This window comes from Vitis riparia, chromosome 8, assembly GCF_004353265.1.
Source record: "Vitis riparia cultivar Riparia Gloire de Montpellier isolate 1030 chromosome 8, EGFV_Vit.rip_1.0, whole genome shotgun sequence".
Classification (NCBI taxonomy): Eukaryota; Viridiplantae; Streptophyta; class Magnoliopsida; order Vitales; family Vitaceae; genus Vitis; species Vitis riparia.
The window spans coordinates 19,468,474-19,494,981 of NC_048438.1; the positions used below are offsets into that span (position 1 = coordinate 19,468,474).

The 26,508-nt window shown below is 38.4% G+C and overlaps 1 protein-coding gene across 1 annotated transcript; it reads left to right on the forward strand.

The window, feature by feature from the left end:
* The first annotated feature begins 62 nt into the window (after positions 1-62).
* Positions 63-26,080, forward strand: LOC117920313 (nucleolar protein 10). The gene is made up of 16 exons (XM_034837754.1): positions 63-460; positions 1,951-2,049; positions 2,167-2,258; positions 3,991-4,091; positions 4,961-5,051; positions 15,238-15,296; positions 15,417-15,537; positions 16,272-16,340; positions 18,646-18,698; positions 18,798-18,906; positions 22,181-22,348; positions 22,463-22,621; positions 23,175-23,267; positions 24,238-24,420; positions 24,798-25,012; positions 25,401-26,080. Exons 1-16 carry the CDS (start codon positions 328-330, stop codon positions 25,759-25,761), a joined length of 2,106 nt encoding a protein of 701 aa, XP_034693645.1. The 5' UTR covers positions 63-327; the 3' UTR covers positions 25,762-26,080.
* Positions 26,081-26,508: the final 428 nt, after the last annotated feature.

The window sequence follows — 26,508 nt, forward strand, 5'->3', positions numbered from 1 at the left end:
TGCGGGTGTTTTTCACTTCCACTGAAGTTATAGTTAGACAGGGGCGGCGCGCCTATCAAATGTTCCAAAATCTAATCACCGCCCTAGCATCCAAGGCCCGTAAGACGGGCCAGTCCATTAGAGCTACCTGCTGGAAGGTCCATCTTTCTTAAACTGGGAAAGATAAAAATTAATGCGAAAAAAATAGAAGAAGTAGCCTCCGTCTTTGCCTGATTATCTCTTCCTACGAGTTTGCTTTGGCGGCTCTGCCTCTCTCTGTATTTCATCCTCTGATTTGTGTGTGTTTAAAGTCGATTGGATTTAGGGCGGAGAGAGAGTCAGAGATCGATGGCATACCAGGGAGGAAATCTAAGGTCGACCTCCATAAATGGGGTCAAGACGTACACTATATCATCTCATCAGCGTTCCCTTGCTACCTGGCTCCCCCCTAAGAAATTGAGGGCTCTTCGCAAAAATAACGGTATTGCCTTTTCTTTTCTTTTCTTTTTTTACTCCCCCACAATTTTTCAATTTCTTCTTTATCCATTTGGTTGCCGAGAATATTTTGTGGAAATTAAATTAAAGTTTGTTTGGTTTTATGGTTTTACGTTGGAACGCTTTAGATATTTGTATTGGGTTTAAGTAGGTCCAAATGATTAATAGCAAAATTTGATGTTTCTATTAGGGTTTAAAATAGGTTTCAGTAATGAAAAGTAGAATTTAATGTTTTGTTTTCTTGCCTTCAATCCGCAACCAAAATCATCATAATGTGTATTTATCATAAATAGTGTTTGCTTGAGAGTTTGGTGTATTGTAATATGAAGCGTTTGCTATATTTGAAAAAAAAAACGTTAAACCCTGTGTTAAACCCTAATATGTTTTTTTAGAGCTAGTATGTAGATGATCATTCATTGACCATGATAGATTTTGTGGATTGGCTTAGCTCCAAGCAAGGAGAGAGAGCTTGTGTGTGTGTTTTTTTCCTCTCCTCTTTTTGGGTGTCTGTTGGTGCCTATCATATACATTATGTGTGCTTTGGTACGCCCTTTGTTTAGGCGCTGTTAATAAAAATCTGTTTCTTCCTATCAGAAAAAACCCTAGTGTGTCAGTTAACAATTCTGAGGTGTGCTTCTTGTTTTATTTCTTAGAGTTTTCAGTTGGACTTATAGTGTATATCTAGGTTTTTTTTTTCCTACCTTTTAAATTTTGATTCTGAATTATTTCAAACTTATGGTTGTGAACTATTTTAGCCAAATTTCAAGCAATTTGTTCCATTGATTGCAATCAGGATTCAAACTTTTGAGAATAATTGATGACTTATAAAACCATAGAAGCACTTCACCTGTGCTAGTGTAGCCAATTCATGTTATATGATTCAGGAATGGTCATGAGTGCAGATGTGGTAACCAGTCTTAGGACATTGGACCACAATTCAAACATTCAATTTTTTTCTTGTGGCTCTGAAAGTGAAGCATCTCAGTAACCTAGAATGTCCAACTTGGGTATTTCAATCATCTTAGAAGTAGAGGTTGAGTATTGTGGCAAAGAGAACTGCCAGCAAAGTTGGAACATGCTCTTTCCATGTGATAGAAATTCCTGTTGTGGGCAGGTGACATAACACTTCATTCCCATTCCCATGCCGTGTTGTGCATAGCATGGGTACTTTACACTGCTGTAAATATTTTCAGGTAATTTGAAAACCCGATGATAATTAGGTTGTCCATTCTAAGATATATAAATTAGCTTCTTCATAAAATTATCAGTCAGTGTGATATGATGGCAAAGAGACAGAATTTATTCCACCTTGCTGTTATCTAGTAATTTTTAATTTAAGTGGCAGCTATGCAAACTTTACTTGTGTTTTATATTATTTAATAATTTTCTTAGAGTGGAAGACTTCCCAAAATTGATTTGTGCTAATTCTTATTATTTTTTCTGTTTGTGTTTTGTTTTTTCTCTATCCATTGATAGACTATCTGCAAAGGGTGGACTTAATCCAGGATTTGAGGTTTGAAACTGCAACAACCAAAATTAAGGCTACACCTGATGGAGAGTATCTTATTGCGTCAGGTGTTTGGGAGTTCAGATTTTAATTCTTCATGTATAGTTATTGTTATGTTAAAACAGAACACGATGACTCAACTTGTACAAAATCTACTGATCATGATATCTAGCTCTTGAAATCAGGTATTTACCCTCCACAAGTCAAGGTATACGAGCTGAGGGAACTGTCTTTGAAGTTTGAAAGGCATTTGGTTTCGGAGATAATTGATTTTCAGGTATTCTTAGATGTGACTGGCTCAAGGCTGACATTCAGGCACCATCTCAATTCATTGCACTCCCTATTAGTTCCTAATGCAATACAGTATCATGGTTTACATCTCTTATTGTCTTTGGAAACTGCTGGTCCTCATTAAAGCGTTGAATTTACTATTGTGAAAAACTATATTTGCTGTATCAGTGTGCAACATTCAATAATAGAGATTGTTACTAAATGAATACTTTTTTCAATCATATTTCTGTGGGATGAGTTGACTCTGAAATATTCCTGCACCGTTCTCCCTCCCTTATTGTTTTTCAATTGTCCATTGTGTTATCATTTATATAATATCTGCCTCAACTCATAAATGTATTTTTTTCTTCCTCAACTTTGAGTGAAAAGTGAGACTCTGGACATTTTTAATAACTGTCATGGTTAAAAGCATCATATCAAGTTATTCACTCTCTTTTAATATATGAGTTGTGTTAGAAACTCCCAGTGATATTGCCTCTTTCAGGCTTTCAAATTAAAAGGTAGACTTGTAGCTGCAGCCTCAGTTTCCTACTTAAAACCGGTTGGCTTTAAGAAAGCCTTGTTAGCATCACCCTCATCGTTCTTGAAAATGCCACCAATACTAATTTGTTCTAATCTATCCACAAAGCCACTGTCAATGTTGACTTCAAGGCTTCTATCAAGTAGGGCCCTGTAAGCCCTAACAGGCGAGCCTAATCTTAATCTCCATTTCACTAGGAGAAAAGAAGACACACCAACGAACTCCTTGATGATGAACACCAATGCCCATTTGACCTAGTTTATCCATGGAGCCTCTATCAATGTTGACAAGGCTTCTATCAAGTAGGGCCCTGTAAGCCCTAATAGGCAAGTCCAATATTAATCTACATTTCACTTGGAGAAAAGAAGACACCAAAGAACTCCCTTGATGACTAACATCCATAGAGTTGTAAGATGGTATTCTTATTTTCCTTTTTTTTTTTTTTTTGAAACAGAAACAAGTATCTTCATTCATTTTTAAAGATAAATACAAGAAGGATGAGCAATCCTTTTAGGTGTTAAGCTATTAGCTTTTTTAAAAGCTTAAGCTGTTAGGGCTTGTGTCCATAATGTATATGAGGCTTAACATGCCGCCTTATGTGTTGGGATAGTAGTATAGGAGACAAACTTGAGACCTCAAGTTCTGATACTATGTTAAGCTGTCAACTTTCCTAAAAGCTTAAGCTATTAGGGCTTGGGCCCACAATGTATAACAGACTTACACAAGGGAACCAACAGTTAGGCTGCCATTAGGAAAGTAGGCCTAGTATGTGCCTGAATCATTGGAGTTCTTGTAGCCAGTATTGCCTAGGTGTCCAATTATGCATAACTTGGAAATCATCTGGAGACAATTTGACAACATGGTTTACAATGCGGTAGGCCTAACTTTCTTCTTTTTATTCTTGAGCCCACCTAGTCAATATTTCTTTTCAATTTGGGAATTATCATTTCATTTCATTTTATGTTTCAACATCTTTATGCACACTAGAGTGTTTGTGGTTGACGTTCCTGAATCTCTCTGTTTCTGTCAGTTACAAGTTTATTCATATTCATTTTTCAAGTTTGTTGCTTACTCTTTCTAACCGCAAAATATTCAATTTGAATTATGAATTGCTGAAGATAATTATTAGTTGCTTTTCTTTCGTAATGTTTTCATGATTTTAAAATATTAGTTACTTAATATTTTTCTGCCCCAACAGATACTGGGTGATGATTATTCAAAGCTTGCATTCCTATGTGCTGATCGTACCGTTTGTCTACATGCAAAATATGGAAGTCATTACAGTTTGCGAATCCCAAGGTTTATATTCTGAACTTTATTTATATTTGTACTCCTGTATGAATTACTTTTGTGTATCCTTGAGTGTTAATAATAGATAGTTGAATCCAGGCAATTTATTGGCTTTAATATTTAGCCCTTCCATTTACGTGTTCAGGATGTGAAAATGCCATTTTTTTTTCTTTTATGACAACATGGCTTGTTCTAAGGATAACAAGAGTAATGTAGAAGTGTTGTTACTTGTAGCAAGTAACAAGAGGTGTGACATAGCAGCTTACAGTTATTGCTCATAACCAACCAAAACCAACCCTGAAGCAGTTCAAAATTATACTAAGCCTGAAGGTGGTAAACAGAGTTCAACTTTGATTCAAGTTCTGATCAGGTTAATACAGAAATGTTATTGGAATGAGTATTCTACCATGTGATAATTCTTTTAAAGCTTTAATCCTATTGAAATATTGTGACCTCAGATGAAATTATGTAGAATTGTAGATGCAAAGGTAAACCCTAAAAATAATTTATACTTTTTAAAGATCATTGGACTCATTTTTATGGTGCGGCCTAAATATGAATGAATACAATTGACTAGAATATTGATTCTATACTCAGGCTAGTGAGAAAAGTTCTGGTTGTAAAAAATATAAATATTTAGGTTATCAGTTTATTGAGAGGAGAAAATTGTTTAACCCTTTCTATCTCTTTGTTGTTTTGAATTGGAATAGAGAATTACAATTGATGTCCAACTTAGATTTCAAATTGTAAGAGAAGGGGAGAGAGGGTTCTTCACACTCTTATTTGTCACAGATTTGATACCAGTTATTTTTGGTATTTTTTATATGATCTTATGGTTGTCTATTTAACTTATGCATATTTGTTTCTCTGTTCAACAGGATGGGAAGAGATATTGCATATGATTACTGGTCTTGTGACTTGCTTTGTGCTGCCTCTTCACCAGATCTATACAGAATTAATTTAGAACAGGTTTTTATCTTAGCCAAATGTCATTTTTTATGATTGTCAATTAGCATTAAATTTCTCACTTTAAATAGTTCCTTTTTTTTAAAAAAAAAAAAAAAAAAACCTTCAATATTTTCATTACACTCTTGATGTTTGGTAAGATACATTATGTATGCTCATCTATTTCTGTTGTTGAGTAGGAAAGAACTTTGTGGGTGTAACCTATTTATCTGCAAGTGCAGATATGATAATGTTGCACTCAATATCATTAGTCCCTTAGTGGATTGGCCTGTTGGATTGTTAAAACTGATTGACTGAACTTCTCCACTATGCAAGGAGACTTATACAACAAAGTTTACACATAACATTTATTCCCCAAAGACAAATATCTCCTTTTCAGCTGATCCAAAGTCAATATCCTTCCCAAGAAGTGAGCATTTCCCCTCAAGCATAATTTGGAATTCCTTGGTTCCTGTGAAGGTGGGATTCTTTGCATGGGAAGCAACATATGTTGGATTTTAACGATTGATTAGATTAAAAGGAGGGGATGGACAATGCTTAATCGATGCTATTTGTGCAAAGTTAAGGAAGAATTGGCTAATCATTTGCTTCTTCATTGCCCTAAAGCAAGTATCCTGTTGAGTAATGCACTCTACTATAAGAGGAAATTCGCTGAGTTAGCATGATCTTTTGTAAGAAAGAAACAGAAAAATACTTGGATGGTTTTACTTGTATTTGTTTTGGATTCAATGGAAGGAAAAAAATAGGAGGTCCTTTGAAGATTTTGAACTGTTAGAACAAAAAATTAAATATTTTTTTTATGAATACTCTTTTGGAATGGAGTGGAGTGCACGTAGAGAAACCAGTATGACTTAGCCGAGTCATATCCGCCTCGGCCATGGCTAGTACCTAGACCAATAACCGAGTTCAATATTCGGTTGACTTGTGAATAGACTCGATTGAATTGAAGATAAATCAATCGTCTTTAAGTGAACCACACAACAACTTTGAGACAACTTCAAGATTATGCCGATACTGATCTTCTTGGGTTATGGATGATGGAAAAACTGGTAATGTTGGAGCTGAAATGGTGGAGAACAGGAGAGATCAAAACCCACAAAAATGGAGAACTATGTATGGAGAGTTCGGACCCTCTGCTTCTTCATCCTTCAAATTTTGCATCTTCGTAGAGATGTTTTGTCTTCAATTTAGAGCCTTCAAAAAGGGCATTGTGCAGAGAAATAGGGAGTCATCTATTTAGAGTTAAAATGGGTGTTGTGAAAAGAAAGGGAATAGGTGTTTGCCGAGGTGTGTGGGTATTTGACAGGATTAAGAATTTGGGTTTTGAATCATGGGCATTTGTTTTTAAGTAGATAATGAGTATTTGGGGGGCATTTGTATTTAAATGGATAATGGAAATTTGATGGAAATTATGATTATAGCAAATGAATAATGAATATTTAGGTTTACATCAAATAAAAGGCAAAGTGTTTACCAACTGTGTAGACATACAGAAGCACTTTAGAAATATACATTACTACGAACTGATTTACTTGTGTGAATGAATTCTTTGTTGCACAAATACATGTCTTTTCCATGACTTGCTAACATATTCCTCTACACCAGCTTTTAGTTAACACTATATTTGTTAACATATTTTTTATCAGTTTTTGTAAATGTCAAGAAGGATTTCTTGTCCTTTTTTGTACTTACTAAATTCAATACAATGAATTAGTTTGTTTCTAATCCCAAAAAAAAAAAAAAAAGACTAAACACAATGTTCTTCGTTTGAACATACATGTTTTGGGAGGAGGGTTTCTGCTCTTTGAGTTTGAATGTTCAAGTGAGGCTGAACGTGTCTTGTCAAGAGGGAAGAGAAGGGTGAAAGACAATGAATTAATTCTGGAAAAATGGCATCCGGAGGTGGGTTGCTTGGGTAATAAAGTCATGGTTAAAGAGGCTTGGGTGAGAGTGGTGGGCCTTCCCCTTCATCTGTGGAGCCGAGAGGTGTTTAAATTGATTGGGGATGGCTGTGGTGGTCTGATTAATGTGGATGAAAAAACACTTTCTATGGCCAATCTTCATTGGGCTAGATTGTTGGTGAGGGTGGAAGGAAGGGATTTCCCTTCCTCAGTCCAGCTGGTGGAAGGATCAGGATGTTATTCAATCCAGCTGTGGTGGGAAGTCCAGCCCTGGTATTCTCAGGTGATGCCGGCGGGAAGCGGGGACGGAAAGGTGATACAGAGACTGAAGTTGAGGAAGGGAGTGGGTTAGGTGACGTGTGCAGAGGAAACGTGTTGGAGAAGGAGGCGCAGCTGTTGGAGCAGATGGGATTTCAGAGTGAGCCGCCCTGTGGAAGCTCCTCGAAAGGAGCTACAGTTTTCTCTATGGAGCTAGCTGCAAAGGGGCCTGGTGTGGAGGAGACGTATGGAGAGGATAGGCTAGAGAATAGGGGTCAGGGAGCAGGTAAAGGGGTCACAAGGGGTGGTGTTGGGTTGGGGCCTGCCGCCATTAAGGTTGGGCCTGATTTTGGGGAGGCCCAGTTTAGAAGCAGGCTTGGGGTAATGAAGAGCAGTCCAGACCGTGAGGAAGACAAGGCGATTGGGCTGGAGGAAGCAAAGCCCATTATATTAAAAGGTTGGCAGATGGGCTGTGAGGAGAAGCCTTTTTATATCAAGGGTTCCTTAGTGGGCTGGGCAGGTTTGGCTGAGATGGGCTGTGGGCCCGCGAAAGAGGGGTTAAAAGGTATTAGGGCTTTCTCTCTCGCTGACGAAGTGGAAATGGGAGCTAGGGCTACTGAGGAGGATTCGCGGGCTGGTGTTAGAGACGACGAGGGGGTCGCCTGCTGTCACGGAGGGGATCAGAGGGCTTCTGAGGATTCTTCAATGGTGTCTAGGGCACGGTTAACCGACGACGCTCTAGCAGCCGAGGCATCCAGGTACGAGTCAAATCTTGAGGAGGTTGGGGGGTTCGGGATTTCATCTCTTCTTCTTCTTCTTCTTCTGGGTGCGAGAGGGCTTTGGTGGTGAGGGGCTCTTCGGGATTAGACGAGAATGTTGTTGGTGTTGGGTATCAAACTCCGTTGTGTGCAGTGATGAAAGATGGCAGCTCGTGGAGGATGGAATCGGGGAAAGAAAGTCTAAGGGCAATAATATGTCAGATGTTGTTGAGGTGATGCAAAAAATGATGGATCTCGGGAATAAGTGGGATGAATGTAGTTTGGTGAAATTCAGTAAGGCATTGGGGTTCTCGACTGAAGGTGTTGAGGGGGAAATCTTACAGTTACTGCTAAAACTGAAATCCAGAAGAGACCAAGGCAAGAAAAAGGGAACTCTTGGATTGACTAGGTTTGATCGGGAAGTAAAAAAACTAGAATGTTCAATTAATTATGATGGTGAAAGCAGAAAGAAAGGGTCGGTCAGAAGAGGAGGGGACAGAGCTTTGTGTATTAAATGAAATTAAAAATTCTATCATGGAATGTTCGTGGGGTGAATGACAGAAATAAGAGAAAACTAATTAAAGCCTTAATTAGATCCCAAAATGTGGATTTAGTCTGCCTTCAGGAGACTAAAATGACTGAGATGTCATTAGGGGTGGTTCGGAGCCTAGGGGTGGGGAGATTTCTGGAGTGGGGAGCCTTGGATGCTAGGGAGCAGCTGGAGGGGTGGTAGTATTCTGGGATAACAGGGTGCTAGAGCTAATGGGATTGGAAGTGGGACTCTTTTCCATTTCCTGTCGTTTTAAGAATGTGGAAGATGGATTCAGATGGACTTTCTCAGGTGTGTATGGCCCTACACTGAAAGAGACAGAGAAGATTTTTGGGAAGAATTAGGGGCCATCCGTGGGCTATGGACTGATCCATGGTGTATTGGAGGTGACTTTAATATGATCAGGTTCCCGAATGAGAGAAGAAGAGGAGGCAGAATGTCTACTTCAATGAGAAGATTCTCGGAGGTGATTGATGAGCTGGAGTTGAGGGACCTTCCCCTTCAGGGGGGCCGTTTACCTGGAGTGGAGGTTTGAACAGCCAAACTATGTCTAGAATTGATCGCTTTCTGGTGACGGAGGACTGGAGGGCTACTTTAACAGGGTGGTGCAGAGTACACTGTCCAGGCCAGTGTCGGATCATTTTCCCATCCTCTTGGACGGGGGAGGGTGAGGAGGGGGCCTGTCCCCTTTAGGTTTGAAAATATGTGGCTTCAGGAGGAGGGATTTAAGGATTTGCTTGGCGGGTGGTGGCGAGGTTTAAGATTCAGTGGTTCCTTCAGTTTCATCCTTGCTGAGAAATTGAAGGCTCTGAAAGTCATCTTAAAATCTTGGAACAAAGAGGTTTTTGGAAAGGTGGGAGTGAATAAGAAATTGGCTTTGGATAAAGTGGATTTCTGGGATAATCAGGAGAAGGGACGTGTTTTATCCATGGAGGAGCTGGAGGCTAGAAAGGAGGCAAAAGAGAACTTTGAAAAATGGGTTCTCATGGAGGAAATTTCTTGGAGGCAAAAATCAAGAGAGGTGTGGTTGAAGGAGGGAGACAAAAATACTGGCTTTTTCATAAGATGGCCAACTCTCATAGAAGGAAAAATTGCTTGTCTAAGATTAAGGTGAATGGAACTTGGTTAACAGAGGAGCAGGAAATTAAGGGAGGGGTGGTTGGAGCTTTTAAGAATCTTTTGACTGATCCTGGTGAATGGCATCCATCTATGGATGGTTTGGCTTTTAATAGGATTGATGGTGAGGAGGCAGCCAGGTTGGAGGAGGTGTTTACAGAGGAGGAGGTCTTTTCCGCTTTATCAGATATGAATGGAGACAAGGCTCCTGGACCAGACGGCTTTTCTCTCAGATTTGGCAATTTAGTTGGGAGTTTGTGAAAGTAGAGGTTATGGGCTTCTTTAAGGAATTTCATGAGCGTGGCAGATTCGTAAGGAGCCTTAATTCAACTTTTCTGGTCCTTATCCCTAAAAAGGCGGGTGCGGAGGATCTTAGGGATTTTAGACCGATAAGTTTGGTAGGGGGGTTGTATAAACTGTTGGCGAAAGTGTTAGCTAACAGACTCAAAAAGGTCATGGGAAAGGTGGTGTCTTCAGCTCAGAATGCATTCGTTGAAGGTAGACAAATTCTAGATGCAGCCCTAATTGCCAATGAGGCAATAGACTCAATGCTGAAAAGTAAGGAGAACGGTGTGTTGTGTAAGCTGGATATAGAAAAGGCTTACGACCATCTAAACTGGAATTTCTTGTTGTCGGTTTTGCAAAGAATGGGATTTGGGGAGAGGTGGACTGGTTGGATATCTTGGTGTATTTCCACAGCAACTTTTTCGGTATTAATCAATGGTACCCCAGAGGGCTTCTTCAATAGTTCAAGGGGTTTGCGTCAGGGAGATCCTCTTTCTCCTTATCTTTTTGTGATTGGGATGGAGGCTTTTAGTAGGCTTATTCATAGGGCTGTGAGAGGGGGTTTCCTTTCAGGATGCAGGATAAAAGGTAGAAGAGGCGACGGGGCGTTGGTTTCTCATTTGCTGTTCGCTGACGATACTCTAGTTTTTTGTGATTCATCCCTAGATCAGATGACTTATTTGAGCTGGTTGTTGATGTGGTTTGAAGCCTTATCAGGATGAGAATCAATTTGGATAAGAGCGAAATCTTGCCGGTTGGGAGAGTAGAGAATTTGGAGTTGTTGGCTCTTGAGGTTGGTTGTAAAGTGGGTAGGCTGCCAACTACTTACTTGGGGATCCCTTTGGGGCGAATCATAAGTCCGTGGCCGTTTGGGATGGAGTGGAAGAAAGGTTCCGAAAAAGGCTTGCCAAGTGGAAAAGGCAATTCATCTCTAAAGGCGGGAGAATGACCCTTATTCGGAGTACCTTGTCAAGTATGCCTATATATTTGATGTCGTTACTTCGAATTCCTAGAGCGGTTAGTTTAAGATTGGAAAAAATTCAAAGGGATTTTTTATGGGGAGGAGGAGCTTTGGAGAAAAGCCTCATCTAGTAAAATGGGATATCGTGTGTATGGATAAGAGTAAGGGTGGTTTGGGAGTTAGACGTTTGTCTATTCTCAATAAGGCTCTTCTTTGTAAATGGAATTGGCGCTTTGCAAATGAAAGGGATAAACTATGGAGGCGTGTCATTAGTAGGAAGTTCGGGGAGGAAGAAGGGGGTGGTACTCTAAAGAGGTCAGGGAGGGCTTTGGAGTTGGTTTTTGGAAGGATATAAGGAAGGAAGGTGCTCTTTTGCAAAACAGGGTGGGCTTCTCTGTGGGAAATGGTAGAAGGGTGAAATTTTGGAAAGATAATTGGTGTGGGAACTCCACTCTCTGTAATTCATTCCCCTCTTTGTATGCCTTTGCAGCTTATAAAGAGGCTTGGATAGAGGAGATGTGGGACCATTCTGGAGGTGAAGGGGTTTGGAGTCCCAGATTCTCTAGGCCCTTTAATGACTGGGAGGTGGAGGAGGTGGAGAGATTACTTGTGATAATTCGGGGGAGGAGGCTTAATCCTCTTGTGGAAGATTGTTTGTTGTGGAAAGAGACAAAGGATGGGATTTCTCAGTTAAATCTCTTTATAGCATTTTAGATTCAAGAAGAGGTGTTCAATTCCCTATCAATATTATATGGAATCCTTGTGTGCCTACTAAAGTGGGTTTCTTTGCTTGGGAAGCCTTTTGGGGTAAGGTATTAACTTTGGATCAACTCAAGAAGAGGGGTCGGTGTTTAGCCAACAGATGCTTTCTTTGCTGTGAGGAAGAAGAATCTATTGATCATATTCTTATTCAGTGCTCCAAGGCTAGAGTGTTATGGGAATTATTATTTGCTCTTTTGGTGTTTCTTGGGTCCTGCCTTATTCGGTTAGAGATACTCTTAGTGGGTGGAGTGGATTTAATATGGGCAAGAAGCGCAGAAAGGTGTGGAAGGCTGCCCCTTTGTGTATCTTTGGGCGGTGTGGAAGGAAAGAAATAGGATTGCCTTTGACAATGAGGAGCTATCGTTGAATAGGTTGAAAAATTCTTTTGTTTGTAATCTTTGGGTGTGGTCTAAACCAGTTGTAATGAAGGTCCTCTCTCTTTACTCGGTTTTTTTGATTGGCTAGGTGCTAGGTGAGGGCTGGTATTGTATTTCTGCTTCTTTTTGTGCCCTTAGGCGCCTCTTGTATACTCCCTGTATGCTTTTGGGCCTGTTTTTGGGGCTCCTTGCTAATATATGCTTCTTTGTGTGTTTGCCAATCAAAAAAAAAAATGTTCTTCGTCTTTTTAGTCTAGTAATGTGTGGCTCACAAAATAGAGGGCCTCAGTATTATAGATTTTCCGGCAAGCAATTTAAGTAGACATGCGAATCTCTTTCTGAACAGAAACAAACAGCTTCATTTGTTTTTAAAGATAAATAAAAGGACAAGCAATCCTTCAAGGATGTACAAAAAGGAAAGTTGTAAAGTAATCAAGTGTCAAGCCCCACAAGACCTAATCCAACCTTACAAATAAAAACCAAAGTACAAAGAAATAGAAATATTACACTCAAGGGGGGAAGAAAGTATCCAACAAAAGAGGAAGTAGATATGTGAATAAACTTAGTATAAAGAAATAGAAATGTAACACACTCAAGGGGGAAGAGAGTCTCTAACAAAAAATGAAGTAGATATTTGAATTTATAAACACTGAATTCAACAAATTTTGGCATTAGTACAAAATTTAACAAATATACTTGAGAAATTTCATGTGGCTAATCATTTCAAATTTTCTTAATCGTGAAGGTTAATATTTATCTTTTTCCTTGATTTGAAGATTATAGGTCATTTTTCTTATATTTTTTTTCTCTTAATCATGTCAAGGTTGATATGTGTGTGTGTGTGTGTGTGTGTATAGTGGTTTGTTTGTCCAGACTATGTTATGTATTTTGTTTTTTTTGTTTTTTTTTTTTTTGTTTTTTTGAAGATTAAAAGTATATTAAATGGGACTTGAGTTTCAGAGAAAAGTGAGTTTAAAGATTGAGTGGCTTGTGCATTTCACTCTCTTTTGTCTAAAATAGGGGAGTGGAGACCCAACTGTGAAAGGGCTTTTTGTTGGGGCTTTATGAGAGGACAATGCAACTATGCTGGAAGCACCATTCTCAAAGGAGAAGGTGTTAAATGCCCTCTCATCTCTTAGCGGGGATATAGCTCCAGGCCTTGATGGCTTCTCTGTGGCTTTTTGGCAAGTCAATTGGGATTTTTTAAAGCTTATTTGTTCTTGTCAATGGTTCTTTTTGGGGCTTTTTTTTAGAGCTTTAGGGTATTGATACAAGGGAATGCTCTTTCTTCTTATGTGTTTGTGATTGTCATGGAGACCCTCAGTTGTTTGCTTAAGAGGGCCAAGGTTGGTGGTTTCCTACCAGGGTAGCAAATGAGAGGAAAAGGAAGAGGAAGGTGGGGGAGGGGGGGGGTTAGATGTTTCACATTTACTGTTTGTCAATGATATGTTAGTGTTTTGTGAGCCTTCCCCAAACTAGCCGACTTACTTGAGTTAAGTGCTTATGTGGTTTGAGGCCATTTTGGGGTTGAGAGTTAGTCTAGACCAGAGCAAACTAATCCCAATGGGGAGGGTGGAGAATATAAGGAAGTTGGCTAACGATTTTGGCTACAAGGTTAAGGTGCTTCCATGCACTTATTTAAGTCTTCCTTTGGGTGCTCCTATTAAGTCTGTGATAGTTTAGGATGATGGGGAGAAGAGGTTTCAAAAAAGACCGGCTCTTTGGAAAAGGCAGTATACTTCTAAGGGGGAGAGACTTGCCCTAATTCGTAGCACTCTGTCCAGCTTGCCTATTGATTTTATGTCCTTATTTTGCATGCCAAGATCATTTGGGCTGAGGTTGAAGCAAATTCAAAGAGACTTTCTTTGGGGAGGAAGGGCCCTTGAAAGGAAACCTCACTTGGTTAGTTGGTCTATTGTCTGTTTAGACAAAAGTAAAGGTGGATTAGGGGTTAGGGATCTCTTGCTACTCAATAGATCCCTTCTGTGCAAGTGGAATTGTCGTTTTGCCAAGGAGATGGAGACCTTTTGGAGGCAAGTCATGAGCAGAAAATATAGGGAAGAGGAAGGAGGGTGGCACTCTCGTGAGGTGAGGGAGGCATATGAGGTAGGGTTATGGAAAGCTATTAGGAAGGTGGGAGGCTTGTTAAGTTGTAGAGTTGCCTTTTTGGTGGGGAATGGTAGGAATGTGAGGTTTTGAAAGGACAAGTGGTGTGGTAATGAGCCTTTATGCATCTCTTTTCCTTCCTTATTTGTTGTAGCCTCTTCCAAGGAGGCATGGGTGGAGGAGGATTGGAACCATTCTACTGAGTGTAAGTGTTGGGTCCCTCGCTTCTCTAGGCAAATCAATGATTGGGAGTTGGAAACCATGGAGCGTTTCCTTTTGAGACTGCATGGGAGGAGGGTGTCTAGGGATAGGGATGATGAAATTTTGTGGATTGAGTCTAAGAATGAGGCCTTCTCTGTCAAGACCTTGTACAAGGCGTTATACTTAGGAATGCAGGGTGTTTTCCCAACAAGTGTGATTTGGAATTCATGGGTGCTGCTAAGGGTGGTTGTCTTGGTTTGAGAGGCTACTTGGAGGAAGATCCTAACTTTGGTTCACATTCAGAGGAGAAGGTGGTTTTTGGCAAATAGATGCTTCCTATGCCTCAACAAAGAAGAATCTATTGATCACACTCTCTTTCATTGTGATAGAACAAGAGTTTTATGATATCTTCTGTTCTTGGTGTGTCATGGATACTCCCCTCCTTGGTTAGAGAGGCTTTGCGAGGATGGGTTGTTTTTTTCGTGGGTAAGAAAAGGAAAAAGGCATGGTAGGCTACTCTTTTATGCCTTTTTTGGACTGTTTGGAAGGAAAGAAATAGTAGAGCCTTTGACAATGAGGGGCGGTCAATTCAAGGGTTGAAATTCTACTTCATTTGTAATCTTTGGGCCTGGTGCAAGTTATATATGGTCCCTAATCCTTTTTCCTTTGTAGATTTTGTAGAGTGATTGGGTTAGGGATAAAGGGGTTGTTGTTGGTGGCCCTCTTTGTTTTTGTGTTGTCTTAAGGTGTTTCTTTGTATAAGTCTTGTGTACTTGGAATGTTTTTTTTTTGCAATCCTTTTTATAAAATGATTCTGATCACCTATCAAAAATAATAATAATAATAATAATATTTGTTGAACTGCTTTTAAGTTCAGGTTTCATCTATACTGATTTTGACTTATTTCTTCACAGGGACGTTTCCTCTCCTCTCTTAACACCCAGTCCCCAGCTCTAAATGTAGTTTCTCGAAGGTTGGTGAATCTTATTGTAATTATAGTATCCACTTGTATTCTTTAGTAATCAGAAAGTTCAGTGCTTGATATATTGACATTTGCTTGTTCAAAACTGAAGACTCTTGTTTTTCAATTCAGCAACCTTCATGGGCTGGTTGCTTGCGGTGGCGAGGATGGTGCTGTTGAATGCTTTGATATGAGAACAAGATCATCAGTTGGTAGGATAAATGCCGTTGCACCTGCAGGGGATGTTGACCAGGTAGCTATTCTGCTTCTAAATCTGTGGCTGTATGTGAATTACATCCTCATCAATGGGGAAGGGAAAGGTGTTCTTATATCACACAGACTTTCCTTTGACACATTTTCAAAAAGCCAATAAATAGGGATTTCAAATTTTTTTCATGTCTTGGAAATGATAGCCACATCCTTGGTTTGATTACTCCTTGCAGCTCAAGATGCTTTTTCTAAATATGCAAACTATAGTGTTTGTTAAATCCTGAACTGGTTACTTATGGGGAGACCTAACATGATCTGCTGTGGGTGTTTTATTATTTTAACCATCTTGTGGCTGTCCTTAGATGTGATTGTCCTTGACAGTAAAGCTTTTTTGAAAGATGAAAAAGTGGGGAACAGTGAAAAACTTAAATGTTTCTCTTTCTTCTATTTCACAAGTTCCACATCACAACAGAAACCTGGAGGGTTCCTGTTGGCCCCTGGATGATGATGATGATGATCATCATCATCATCATCATCATCATCATTATTTCCTTTTCCTAATGATTCCGTACCATACGCGCTGAATTTCTAGGAGGTAAACAGCATTGGAGTTTGATGATGATGATGATCATCATCATCATCGTCGTCATTTCCTTTTCCTAAGCATCACCATCATCATCATCATCATCATCATCATCATCATCGTCATCGTCGTCATCGTCATCGTCATTATTTCCTTTTCCTAATGATTTCTTACCATATGCGCTGAATTTATAGGAGGTAACAGCATTGGAGTTTGATGGAGATGCGGGCTTTCTCATGGCTGTTGGAAGTAGTTCAGGAAAGGTATAATATCACTCATATCAGTTAGTAATATAAGATCATGTTAGGAATATGAAATTGCATTATGTCACTCTCTCTCTGTGTGAACATCACAAACTTTTCTTTGGATCTTGATCATATTATATGCAGCATCTTGAACATTGTATATGCAGCAGTTTCTTGATCATATGTAGCAATGGAGCACACTGTAGAGGCCCACCATGTAGAAAATTGTCATTTTTCCTTCCCTACAGCAAGGAGCTATCTGCATAACAATGTGTGCTTGTTCAACATAGGCTATTTCTTCTCTGTATGTGTTTAGTGATAAAAGAGGAAAATTGACACCATTGAACCTTTTGGAGTTGGAAATAGTTTCTTTAATAGATGAGGCATTTGCAGGAGTCATTTTCATTGGGAAGGAGCAAAGATTTTCTTCTATTTTAGATGTGGGAGTTTGGTATTTAACATTCTCATTTTCTCTGGCTCCTTTCTTAGAGCGTTGTCTGCTTCTGTTAATTTGATCTGTTTTATTCCCAACCATTTATTTTGGAATTCAAAAGCCCCTTCTAAAGATAAGGCCTTCTTGTGGCTTGTTTGCAAATAAGAAAGTTGATATCAAGAACATGCCTCATAAGAGGCGGCCTTTCAAAGCCCTTTTTCATGGTCATTGTGTTATGTGCTTGGCTAATAGGGAGACAATTGACCAATTTTTCTTCTTGTTTCTAGCATAAACTGTTCAGATTTGTTGAAATTGAGTGTCTCAAGAAGTGTGATTTTCCTTAACCAGGTTCTATGGCATATAGCTAGCCTCACTATGATTTGGACTATTTGGTGAAAGAGGACTGTCAAGGATTTTTAGGGCAAATACAGTTCTATGGAGGCTCATTGGGACTTCGTTTATTTCTAGCTTCTTTGTGGACCTTTGCCACATGAATGTCTTTGTTGGTATCCCTTTGAGTTTGTTAATGTTAGATTGGGATCACATTTGTAGATCAAGGAAGTTAGGCGGGAAGATTCAACCTAAGTGGTTACCCAACCCACCCCCTCCCCCCGTCCTTCCCCTTTTTTGTTAGGCAAGCTAAGTGTCTTCCACCCCCAGAGGGCTCTATATAATTTGATTATGATGGATCTTTTGTAGATAATTCAAGATAGCTTAGTATTGGAGAGTGTCCAAAGATCATTGTGATATAATGGTCAATGCATTTCTAAATAGGCAAGAGAGGGTATAACTATTGGAGTAGAGACTCAAGCTCTTTTAAAGAGTTATTGCAAGCCAAAACTTTGATATTTTCAGGTTTATTGATTGATGGTGACTTTGCTATTGTCATTCTGTAAAATTCCAAGTTGAAGCATATTCTGCTGTTGTTTCATGAGTTTCCCCAGGGAGAGAAGGGTAGTATGAGATGGAATAAGTGGACTCAGGAGACCTGAAGGATATGGATTGTTACTTCTTTTTGGGTGACTGAGTAGCTCAGTTGCTAAGAGAGGAGTTTCCATGCTTGTGATGTTTGTTGGGAATTTATTACCCCCTTGGTTTTAATTAGGTCCTTTATGTCTGGTTATTATTTAGGATGTTTAATTTCAGACTTATGTTGGTGGTGTTGGGACCATTGTTTGTGATTCCATTTTTGTTTTTGGATTGAAGAATAGCTCATCCTCTTTGTAGCTTTTTTCTTATTGCTTTTGGATGAAATGGATGTTTCTATTATGCGAGAAAAAATAGAGCAAGGGAATAGAGAACCTGCTTAATGCTGGAATTCTCAAGGGAGATGATTTGCTGACCAGGAGTTTTTGAAAGACAAAGTGATTAAACAACATCTGAAGGAAATGCCTAAAGTCCTCCTGCCACACTGAAGAGGGGTTGAAGCCTTGAGAATGAATAATGAATTCTATGCAGAGGTTGATTTGGAGACTCTTTGACTGATGGGTGTTCCAGGTGGTTCTGTTGAATTTGGCTAACACTTGCCAAAGAATGATTGAAGTTTTAAAAGATATGATTAATGGTATGAAGAAAAGGATCTATTTACCTAAACATCAACAAGTTAAGAGGAGGTGATGAAAATGAGGATCAGGAATCAGGGACAAGATTTTTCTTCTCTTAACCTCTTGGATGAATATTTTCAGATTTATGCACAATCTTCTCAGCATAAGGCATTTCTTATTGTGGAACCTCATATTAATTTTTCAGTTGTCACCTTGTAATTTAATTGTTAGTGTATGGTTTTAACTTTATGATCACATATTCAGATTTTAAATCTACAACCTTTTGCTGTCATCTCTATTTTGAAACTGCATTTGACAGACTCATTCTTGCTATTGAAATATGCAGGTTCTGATATATGATTTGCGTTCTTCATGTCCTATCCGAATTAAGGATCACATGTGAGTGGACCTTCACCAGATGGTGCATACACCTTGATATTCCTATACAAAAACTGGGTCAAACTTTCTTTTCTTGTAAACTCTGTCTTTGTTTTATAGGTATGGCAGTCCAATATTGGACATCAAATGGCATCGAACTCTTAATTCTGAACGACCGAAGTTGATTACTACTGATAATCATATTGTTAGAATATGGGATCCCGAGACGGTGAGCAATTACTCATATGCAAATAATGTCATCTCTTAGAACTACCTGTGTTTTTTTACAGACCATGACTTAGAAAACTCTCCAATTGATTCATACACTTGTCTTTGTTCTCCATGAAGATATTATTTTCCCACTCTTATCAAATTTAAGTGATGACTAAGGAGTTCAGAAAAGGAAAAACTTCACATTGTTCCTAATATTTATTTCATTTATTTATTATGTTTATATAATCATACTATAGCTAAGACTAATTTGTGAATATTTAATTAGATATGTTTAAATGTGCTTCTGGTTTTTGTGGATTAATATGGCAGTATTCAGTTGCTTCCTACATCCTTCAAAAGGTTGTTCCAAGAGTTCTGAAAAATGAAGCACCTGCGTTAGCTTAATTTAGAAATTTAGATTACTTTTAGACTTGTTCTTGGCAATGTACTGAAGAAGTGTTACTGTGATGTGTTACTTATTTTTATTATGCATTTATTGTCTAGGAAATTGATAAAATACCAAACATCAATCACACTTTCTCTGAATTGTGTACTGGCTACTGAATGGCTTTTAAATCTAATACGAAGCAATGTGGAGCCGTTGCCCACAGGCTGGACACTGGTTGTATATCATCTAAGGATTCAGATTGCATCTGAACATGGGGACAACCAGTATAACCATAATTAACATTTTGAGAAGACCTATGATCATGTGGATTGGGGCTTTTTAGATCATGTGCTTCAAAGGAAGGGGTTCAGCCAGAAATGGAGATTTTGGATGAGGGGCTGTTTATCTTCTTCTAGTTTTGCTATCCTAGTTAATGGGAATGCAAAGGGTTGGGTTAAGGCCTCTAGAGGTTTGAGACAAGGAGATCCTCTTTCTCCTTTCCTTTTTACTCTAGTAGCAGATGTTCTAAGTAGGTTGATGATTAGAGCTGAGGAAACTGGGTTAACTGAGGGTTTCCTAGTGGGGAGAGATAGGACTAGAGTGTCCTTGTTACAGTTTGCTGATGATACCATATTTTTCTCTAAAGCCTCTTTGGACCTTCTTCAAAACCTTAAGATTATCCTTTTGGTTTTTGGGCAAGTATCTGGTTTAAAAATCAACTTAGAAAAAAGCTCCATTTCAGGTATTAACACTAGGCAGGAGGTGTTGTCTAGTTTGGTTTTGGTTTTGGAGTGCAGAGTGTCAGAGTGACCTTTGTCTTATTTAGGCCTCCCTTTGGGAGGGAACCCAAAGACAATAGGCTTTTGGGATCCAGTGATTGAGAGAATTTCGAGGAGGCTGGATGGGTGGAAAAAGGCCTATTTGTCTTTGGGAGGGAGGATTACTTTAATTCAGTCTTGTCTGTCTCACATCCCTAGCTACTTCCTCTCCCTTTTTAAAATCCCTGTATCTATAGCTTCAAAGATTGAGAAGATGCAAAGGGATTTTCTTTGGTCTGGGGCCGGGGAAGGGAAGAAAGATCACCTAATCAGATGGGAGGTTGTTAGTAGACCAAAGGAGATGGGAGGTTTGGGCTTTGGGAAGACTTCTATGAGAAATATTGCCCTCTTAGGGAAATGACTTTGGAGGTTCCCTAGAGAAATGAGCGGTCTTTGGCATAAGGTTATTGCGAGTATATATGGGACACTTCCTAATGGATGGGACGCCAACATGGTGGTTAGATGGTCTCACAGATGTCCTTGGAAGGCTATTGCTCAAGTTTTCCAGGAGTTCTCCCCTTTTGTCCGCCTAGTGGTGGGCAACGGGGAGAGAATTTGGTTTTGGGAAGATCTTTGGTGGGGAAACCAAACTTTGTGTTCTCAATTTGCTGATCTCTACAGAGTTATTTCTGTGAAAAACCTCACTGTTTCAAATGTTCTTGGTAATTCCTTACCATTGTCTTGGAATTTTAACTTTCGCCGCAATCTAACGGATTTAGAAATTGATCTCCTTCAGAGATTAATGTCCTCCCTTAATTCTGTGCTTCTTTCCCCTTCTTCATTAGACTCAAGAGCGTGGTCTTTGTCTTCGCCAGGCTCGTTTTCAGTGAAATCTTTTTTCTATGCCTTGTCAAGAGTTTCAAGTCCTTTAATGTTCCTTCCGGCCAAGTTTTTATGGAGCTCAAAAGTCCCTTCAAAGGTTAAGGCTCTCGCTTGGTTAGTAGCACATGGGAAGGTAAACACTAATGACAAGTTGCAATTGAGAAGACCCTACAAAGCCCTTTGTCCTCAATGGTGCGTTCTTTGCAAAGGAAATGGAGAGTCGGTTGATCACCTTTTTCTTCATTGTCCCGTTACCATTGGACTTTGGCACAGGTTGTTCAATCTAGTAGGTATGATTTGGTCCCTCCAAGGAGCCTTGAGGACATGTTGGTTATTTCTTTTAAAGGCTTGGGGAATTCATTAAGAGGCAAGACACTTTGGCAAATTGCTTGCCTTACTTTGATTTGGATGGTGTGGCAAGAAAGAAACAACAGGATCTTTGAGGATAAAGGGAGAACGGAAGAGATGGTTTGGGATTTGATCCGGTTTTATTCTTCTCTTTGGGCTTCTTGTACTGAAGCTTTTAGAGGAGTTCCTCTAAGCATTCTACAACTCAATTGGATTGGGGTTTGCGTTTCAAGAGTTTGAAGATTGTTGGGGTTTCTTTTGTTTTTAGAGTTCTATTGTTGGGTGTTTTCCTTGGTATTTGTGTAGGAAGGACCTCTCATCCTTCCCTTGGTTTTTTTCTCTTTCTTTTGTCTCTTTTTTCTCTCATGTATTTGTTCTTTTATTAATATATTCTTCTTTGTTTCTGATCAAAAAATAATTAACATTGACAATATAAGCTGATCAGAAGATTCAGCTCTGAAATTTAAGTGCATAATGTGATTAGCAGCACAGATTCTGTCTTGACTTCTTTTTCTTACTTCTGCTCTTCTAAGAATGTTTAGTGGGCGTTTACAACCTGACTTCAACTTGTTTGGTTTGCAATTGGATGATACAAAGCAGAAATGCCTTGGCCAACCCCTAGCCCTATTTGAGCCCAAACCCCACCTATCTAATGATTTTATATCAGAAAAATTTGTCAAACAGATCATAATGTGCCTTTAGATGGGTTCAGGGAAATAAAAAATCTTAGCATGACAGATTCAACAACTGAACTTTGATTTGACCTTGATTGCATGATTGCCAGTTCTAATTTCTTTCATTCATGACTTACGATTTTAATGTGCTTAATCAAATATGTTATATATTTTGTATCTTCCTTCCTCCCCCAGTTTACATATATTTTGATCTTTCATTGACATTTTGGTTGTTCTCAGGGGGATGGCATGACCAGCATTGAACCGACTGGAACAATAAATGATATATGCGTGTTCAGTGACAGTGGATTAATGTTGCTCGCTTTGGATGGAAGCCAGATACCTTCATACTTCATACCTGCTCTGGGGCCTGCTCCCAAATGGTGTTCTTACCTCGAAAATTTAACGGTTTGATTTCAAGATGTTATTGACTCTTGTTCTTGAAATTCCCTGTCTCAAGTTCATTCCAATTGGGATCTTTATTCTACTGGTTGGTATACCTTCTTGGCTTTGTCTTTACAGGAAGAGCTGGAGGAGGGTGCACAAACAACCATATATGATGATTTCAAATTTCTGACAAAGGAGGACCTTGAGAGGTTGAATTTGACAAATTTGATTGGTACTAATCTTCTAAGAGCCTACATGCATGGCTTCTTCATTGATTATCGATTGTATAAAAAGGTGATATAGCCTTCTTGTTTATGCTTATTTTATGTTAAGTGATATACCATTGTAACAACCCAAAATTCCTCCATCCACACCATTAAGAAAAAAACAGCTAGTTAGGGATGTCTTTGCCTACACTGTGTTATGGAAATTACCTTTATTAATCAGAAACATTTGTGATGAAGAATTTTCAGTGCCTTCAGACATTAAGTAAACAGATTTAGACACTATGCGTAAACTAGTCAGAGATGTCACATCTGTTCCTTGAACAAAACAGAAATTGCAAAATGCTATGGCATTTTTTTACCTTAAAAATTTTTGTTTTACTACTTACTTTGGCTATTGTTTTGACTGAGATAACAAAAATTGTTCTGTGAGCATGAATATACGCCCCAATGTTTTCCATGCTCGATGCTCTAGGGTGCATTGCATGAAGGAAGATAACATATAATATGTGCTTATTATGTGTGTGCTGTTTGTAGTAGTGTTAGTGTTGGCATTGGGTTACGCATCTGGAATAATTTAAATGGCTTGCTGTTTGATATCATGCTTATATATACTTTGGCAGGCACAATCCTTGGCGGATCCATTTGCATATGACAACTATATAGAGCAGCGTAAAAAGGAAAAACTGGAAACTGAACGTGCTTCACGAATTACGGTCAGTTAACAATTTGCTTGGTTCTTCATTAATTATTCTTGAATTTTCCTTTGTTAATCTCCCCATGAAAATTTGTGGTCTCTAATTTTGGGGGTAGATCAACCATTGGCTTTTCCAGTAATATTCATATATTTATAGGCAACATTATAGCATATTTCTTACATGATGTGTTGATGGATCCAAGAAAGTAGCTAATTTAACCCACCATAATTCTGTTTCCCTTGAAGATTTAGTGTCCAGAAAGCTTATTAGGTACTCCTGCTTGTCTACTCTCATACATGACACTGGATTTTTTCATTTGTTTTCATTAGATTTTTATGGCAAGTGCATGATCTAATGCTAATGAAATATGATATTTAATGTCTTAAATTGGTATTTTCAATGAAATACAATTTGTTGAAACAAAAGCTATGGGTGGTTGTTGCAACTTATAAGAGGGAATGGTTGTTTTTTATACCAAGAAGAGTTATTTACTTTGCAATTGGGGGTTGTTATTTGTCATTATTATGTCTCAAAGTGGCAAGCACAATTAGCCTTTCTATTTTCTGAAAATGGAAGACGTGAAAGAGAACTGTCATAGGATTTAACAGGTCTAAAATTTCTTCGTCCATGATGTTCTCCTTCATTACTCTAAAAGCATAGGGGGTACATTTGAATCTTTTGACAGGTTGGGGCTGTTTTAGAATACCTAGTTCTTTACTGTCTAACTAGTTTCTTATCATTTGAACATAAATAAAATGTTATTATTCCTTATCTCTCATCAAGGTTGGTTCTGTCACCTATTAGTCTTCCATAAGATGCTTTAATTAAAATGTTAAACAACCACTGATGCTTGGATCAATTGTGCAACACCAATTGACATCTGGGCAAGATTGAAGATTGGATGAAATAAACATCCTCTTATCATGTATCTTTTTGTATGTCATCATCAGTTGGATTGCTTACTTTCTCCCCCCACTCTTTTCTGCAGATTAAGAGGAAACTACCTAAAGTTAACCGTGTTCTAGCAGCTCGCATTCTTGAAGATGAAGAAGCTGAAAATGAAACTAAAGATGCTGATGGTGATGATATTAAGAAAAAATCAAAGAAAAAGAAAGCTCTTAGTAGTGATGTTTTCAAGGATGAGCGATTTACTGCAATGTTTGAAAATAAGGTAATTATCAATTTGATCATTTTGGAAGTTCTTACTAATTGTTTATACTGGAAGCTTGCCCATTTTCAATATTTCTACTTGTGAGAAATCATTTGACACTAACATCAATGCTTATCGTGCTCATACTCAATATTGAAATTGATGCTTTCTGATGAACAATTACTCTGGCTATGCATTTTGAGAATTTGCCATCTAGATTGCTAAGTTGAAAAAATTATTAATATTATAGTCTGGATGGTGTCTTATGATAGTCCACCATGCTTGTGTTTGCAAAAATAAAGACTTATGGCCTTATCAGGTAGTACAAGGTGTTTATAGTTGGTTTATTTCCAAATTTATACAGTGCATCATATAATGTCTCTGATTTTCGTGTGCAGGACTTCGAAGTTGATGAACTCTCACAAGAGTATATGTCTTTACATCCTATGCCTTCTAAGAAGCAACCATCATTGGTGGAGGAACATTTTCAGCCTGTTATGGAGGATATAGATGAGACTTCAAGTGATTCTGATGCTTCAGAGGAACCTCAGTCTTCTGAAGGCAAGATCCTAAATGAAAGCAGTAAAGTTAAAAAAAGATCTCGAGTTCCAAGGTGAGATCTTTGTGACCTATATTTACTATGTGGAGTTTATGGAGCATTTATGAGGAGATAAATGAATCTTAAAAATAAGGGGAATTTTCTGTTAAAAATTGTTTTAATGACCACCAATCCTTATAGGGTAAAAAATTCACAGTATAATCTTTTCTAGAACCATGGCTAAACTTTTATTTATATCTTTTTGGTTTAGCAGCAATAAATTAAGGTGAGATGATAATAAATTAATATTTTGTTCTAACTATTTATTTAATCAAACACTTGTTTTCTCATTTTGGTTTTTTTTAGATTTTGAAGGGTTGTGGTTGGATCTTCAAGGTGATCATGTGAAGCAAAATTTTATTGTTTTTCTCACTAATATTTCTTTTTGTATCACAACCTGCAGATTGTATGAAGTAAAGGATGAGCGACATGCAGAAGCATTTTGGAACCGTGTATCCCTTGCAAAGGAGGATGCTCTTCCTTTAGGAGAGCGAGTGGCAGCCCTTCAAGATGAACATCAGGATTCTCGTATCCCAAATGATGTTAAGTTGGGGCCTGGAGGATCACGAGAAATTTCCTTCATCACTAGGAGCTCAGCCAAATATGAAGAAGATGAGGAAATACCACATCAAAAAAGAAGGGGAATCCATTCACTAGGGCTTAAGCCTGATAGATCAGGATTTCAAGGCCGTGGGAGAGGAAGAGGGAGAGGCAGAGGAAGAGGAAGGAGTGGGGGGAGAGGCAGAGGAAGAGGTCGGTGGTGAAGTGAACATGTCTTGCACTCAAATTTTGATTGGTTACAAAGTCTTCTTTTTCTCCTGCTCATAGATTTACCTGTTTATTGGTGATTCCACTGATAATAATATTTAAGGTTGAGCAGGGCCAATGGCACTGGCGATGTGTAATGCTAGGTTTTGCTGAGCTGGGGATTTTATAAATGTATTACTGGCGGAGTGTGAGTGAGAGAACAGCGATGGGTTGTTGGGATTAAATGAATTACTTTAACATGCTCGTATGAGTTTTTGTAATGTTTAGATAACAGTTTTTTCACTTTTTCCTATTGCAAGTCACTACTTTTTAAGTTAAGAAAATTGAATGATTTTGGAACTCGCCAGGCTTCTAGCTAGCTGATGAGCACATCCAAATCATTTTTAGTGGTCTATTGCTGAACAGATGATAAAATGAGGAGAGCAGGTGAATGCAGCTCATTAACTGAAAGCTCTGTTGGTATGATGGGAATCTGATTAGAAAATTCAGAGCTATTTGAAAGCTGCTATTGTTAACAATTTTGTAATTTACAATAACATGTTTAATAAACTCTCATGTTATAAAAAACAATTCCATTTTAATTTTGTTCAAAAAGTGGTTATTTTTAAGAAAAAATTAAGGTTTTTTTTTTCCGTAAAATACTTAAAACAAAAATTTTAAATATAGAAAATTCTTTTAGAACTTTCACATTATATATAAATATATAATACTTTACAAAAAATAAAAAATAAAATCTAATTTTT

What these genes read in the sequence shown, in the direction of transcription:
- LOC117920313 (XM_034837754.1), top strand. Translation starts at nt 328, where the DNA reads ATGGCATACCAGGGAGGAAATCTAAGGTCGACCTCCATAAATGGGGTC. An exon ending in GGCTCTTCGCAAAAATAACG is followed by an intron (nt 461 to 1,950) that starts GTATTGCCTTTT and finishes ATCCATTGATAG; the next exon opens with ACTATCTGCAAAGGGTGGAC. An exon ending in CTGCAATGTTTGAAAATAAG is followed by an intron (nt 24,421 to 24,797) that starts GTAATTATCAAT and finishes TTTCGTGTGCAG; the next exon opens with GACTTCGAAGTTGATGAACT.